Source organism: Balaenoptera acutorostrata, chromosome 11 (assembly GCF_949987535.1).
Source record: "Balaenoptera acutorostrata chromosome 11, mBalAcu1.1, whole genome shotgun sequence".
Taxonomy (NCBI): Eukaryota; Metazoa; Chordata; class Mammalia; order Artiodactyla; family Balaenopteridae; genus Balaenoptera; species Balaenoptera acutorostrata.
Genome location: NC_080074.1, coordinates 14,591,761 through 14,595,426, shown reverse-complemented (window position 1 = coordinate 14,595,426; position 3,666 = coordinate 14,591,761). Strand labels below are relative to the sequence as shown.

The following is a 3,666-nucleotide window of genomic DNA, read 5'->3' as shown; positions in this document are numbered from 1 at the left end:
CAGTGTGAATGACAGAAGAGGAAAGCATTAGAGGGATAAGGAGGGGCACATGGTGAAACTTGTCAATTAGTTGGAGAAGTAGATTGGGGAGAGGGAGGGACCGTGAGCCTGTTTCCCTTGGATAAAAGGTAAGACTTTCTTTTTTCTTTAAAATTTTTTGGCCGTGCCACGCGGCGTGTGGGATCTTATTTCCCCAACCAGGGATTGAACCTGCACCCCCTGCATTGGAAGTGCAGAGTCTTAACCACTGGACCTCCAGGGAAATCCCGTCCCTTGGATAAAAGGATTTCCATCCAGTAATGGGGGTCTGGGGACAAAGAGGCAGAATGGCCTTGGTAAATATTAAAAAGTGATTTAAGTGAAATAATGTCATGATTTCTGGAACAGAATTCTAAGGCCCAGTTCCACTGTGACCAAATCTACCTGTTCTTTCATATAAATATAGAATGTAAAAAAATTCCAAAATGCTAAGGAAAGGAAAGCCCAAGAGGCCAAGATATAGTGCATATTTATTTATTTGTTTGTTTGCTTTAGACAGCAAAATCATAAGGGATTTGTCTTCGCTATATAGAGAGGCCAGAACCATGTCAGGAAACCAGAGAAATAGATTGTAACTGTGGCTTGCTCCGGCTCCTCGGTTTCCACTTCTGCTTCTAGCCACACCTTCTTGTCTACGCTCAGTGGCAGGGTCAACATGCCAGAGAGATTCCTGGACTCTTTGGTGGAGACCTGATGCTTTTCTAAGACAGAACTTTTGTTCCTCATCAGCCGAACGATCACCTTGCAGTGCTGGAGCTCCACATCAAAGAGGAAATGGGAATTTCCTGGCACCCTGCATGTGAAGACCCCAGTGTCCTCCTGTAAGTCTCTCTGGGCATTGTACAGGACCTCTGTGAGGTAACAGGCTTCAAAGGTGAAGGCAGCTTGTCACTGAGTTTCGCAGTGAAGGCGGACATTCTGTTGCACGGGCATTTTACACTTGGTCCTGGAGGTCCTGGCAATCCTGGTAAACCTGATATCCCTTGGAAAAATGGAGAAGACCCAGTAAGAAGGTCATAGCATCCAGTAAAAAGATGGTACCTCAGTTGATGTATGAAACCACCACTTTCTTGTTATAACATCATGGTTAAGAGATTGATCTTTGGTGTATGATTAAATGGTTGCGAATCACATCTCCGAAATTGACCAGCTTTGTAATCTTGCTAAAGTTAATTAATGTTTCTGGGCTGTATTTCCTCATCTGAAAATAATATTATTGACTTCTCATGTGACTATTGTGAAGTTGTAATGAGACAATGCATTTAAAATACTTGTAGTGCCTACAAAACATTAAGCCTTACAAGAAGACATGTATGGCATGATCTCACTTATAGGTGGACTTTAAAAAGCTGAACTCATAGAAGCGGAGAGTAAAATGGTGATTGCCAGAGACTGGGGGTGGGGGAAAAGGGGAGATGACGGTCAAAGGATACAACGTTTCAGTTATGTAGGATGAATAAGTTCTGGAGATCTAAGGGATGGCATGCTGACTATAGTTGATCAGATCCATTGAAAATTCACGATTCTTGACATAAGGTAGTGAGAATGCAGGCGTTTCTACTCCCAGCTCCTCTCTTCACCCTGCTATGGCTCTATTTCTTCCCTTTTCTTTTACTCAAATACACACAGAGGAGGGAAATGGGGAGATGTTGGTTAAAGGGTACAAAGTGTCCATTATGCAGGATGAGTAATTTCTGGAGAGCTATCGGACAGCATGGTGACTATAGTTAACAATGTTGTATTGTATGCTTGGAATTTACTAAGGGAGAATAGATCTTAAATGTTCTCACCACACACACACACACACACACACACACACACACACACAAACAAAATGGTAGCTATCTGAGGTGATAGATACATTAATTAGCTTGATAATCATTTCACAATGTATGTATATATCAAAACATCACCTTAAATATATACAATTTTTGTCAGTTAAAGAAAACAAATGTTAACATATGTTAAGTATTATTAATTCTGTTGGCCTCCAATTGTTTGATAAGACTCTGTACTTCCTGGAATAATTTAGGGAAATAACAATAAATGGCAAACAATGTGATTTTCCGATAGTATATGGATGATAATGATCCTATATATCATTTCACCCTGATTTGGGTGGGACTAGTTCTTGCTAATGATTCTAATCTTACTGAGGATGAGGATAAATAAAAAGGCCTGGGTGTCTAAGTCTGGGAACCAGAAACCTTTGGATTACCAAATCTAATCCTTGAGACCATCCCATAAGAGATGACACACAGTTGTGAGCTTTCCTGAGAGTCCCCTCGTGGTCCAGTCTCACTGGCTACAAAGAAGTAACCAGGACAGGATCTAGGAAGAATCTTGCTTCATATTCAGGTGCTCATTGGGCATCATCCTTTTCATAATAACTAGGTTTGGAGCTCTAAGTGCCCAATGAAATCCAATTCTTTTGATGATACATGATGCCCTGCTATACTTACTAACCCCTACGTTTTTCTTGTTGTTTATCAGACAGTTTAATCCATGATACTAACTCTTACTTAGCACATCCTCCCACTATGACTAACCCACATGGATCACAGCCCCCTGGTACTAAAACTAGGCCAGTCTCTCTTGTGCCCTGTGATTTGGGCTCTGGTCGCCCTGCCTTGGGACCCAAACCTACAGCTGATCATTTTCTCTGCATTCTTTTCATCCTTAATGCCTCATGCTCCTGAGCCTTTGAGGATGATGATTGTCCTACCAAGAATATGAAATGAGAGGGGCAAATAAGAGGCAGAAGGATATATTTCTCACCTCTCAAACCTGGAGGTCCTGGATATCCTGGTGGCCCTGGAGGTCCAGCACATCCTTCTTTCTGAAAGACAGCAGTTTCCATTAGGATGATGTTGACCAATATCTGGATGTCTTGATTAAAGAAACAAACAGAGGTTTTTTCTGTTCTTTGTTTTTGTTTTGTTTTATTTTTATGTGAAGGCTGGATAGGTAGAGTTGCAACCTGGTCCAGGAAAGGTATCATCTCTAGAATTAAATTCATGGACTCAAATATCATTCTTACCCATACTAGTAAACTGAGCAGGTTACTCTCTGAACTTCAGCTAGAGTTTGTTACCCCCCCTTCATTATCACTTAATATATAGCAGTAATTATTCCATTAAAATTGTTTCTGAATCCTGAATGGTCAACCTTTTTTTTCATCCACCTTTGAATTGATAGCACATAGTAAGCACTTGATAACATTTCTTGAATTAAGAAATGATTTATTCTTATTAGAGCCTGTTATATATTGAGTGCTTATTATGGAAAAGACATTGTGCTAGAAACATCATATCATTAAGTTTTCATGACGTGCCTGGTATTTTTGTTGTAAGCATCTTTGCCACAAACGTTATCACCACAAACATTTTTTTGCCACGTAACTAATTGTCCGTAAGGCAATTTTGCCATAAAAAATAAAATAACTGGTTAACAGTTGTTTGGTTTTATTTCTCCACTGACTCAGTACTCCCATTTTTATATTACATAAATCTTAGCCCTCGTAATGGTCCTGATAGTGGTGAGTAGGCATGGTGGTCTTAAAACAGTGTATGATAACAATTACATATAGAAACTTGAGAGAAAATATGGGGAAAAAATTTACTGGAA

General features: G+C 40.0%; 1 protein-coding gene across 1 annotated transcript; it reads right to left on the bottom strand.

Annotated features, from left to right (window-relative positions):
• Positions 1 to 543: 543 nt before the first annotated feature.
• On the bottom strand, positions 544 to 3,083 carry LOC103002945 (protein HP-20 homolog). Its single transcript, XM_007166088.2, is given in 4 exon segments — positions 544 to 899; positions 902 to 1,021; positions 2,818 to 2,928; positions 3,080 to 3,083. Coding segments are annotated over 4 exon segments (591 nt in total).
• Positions 3,084 to 3,666: the final 583 nt, after the last annotated feature.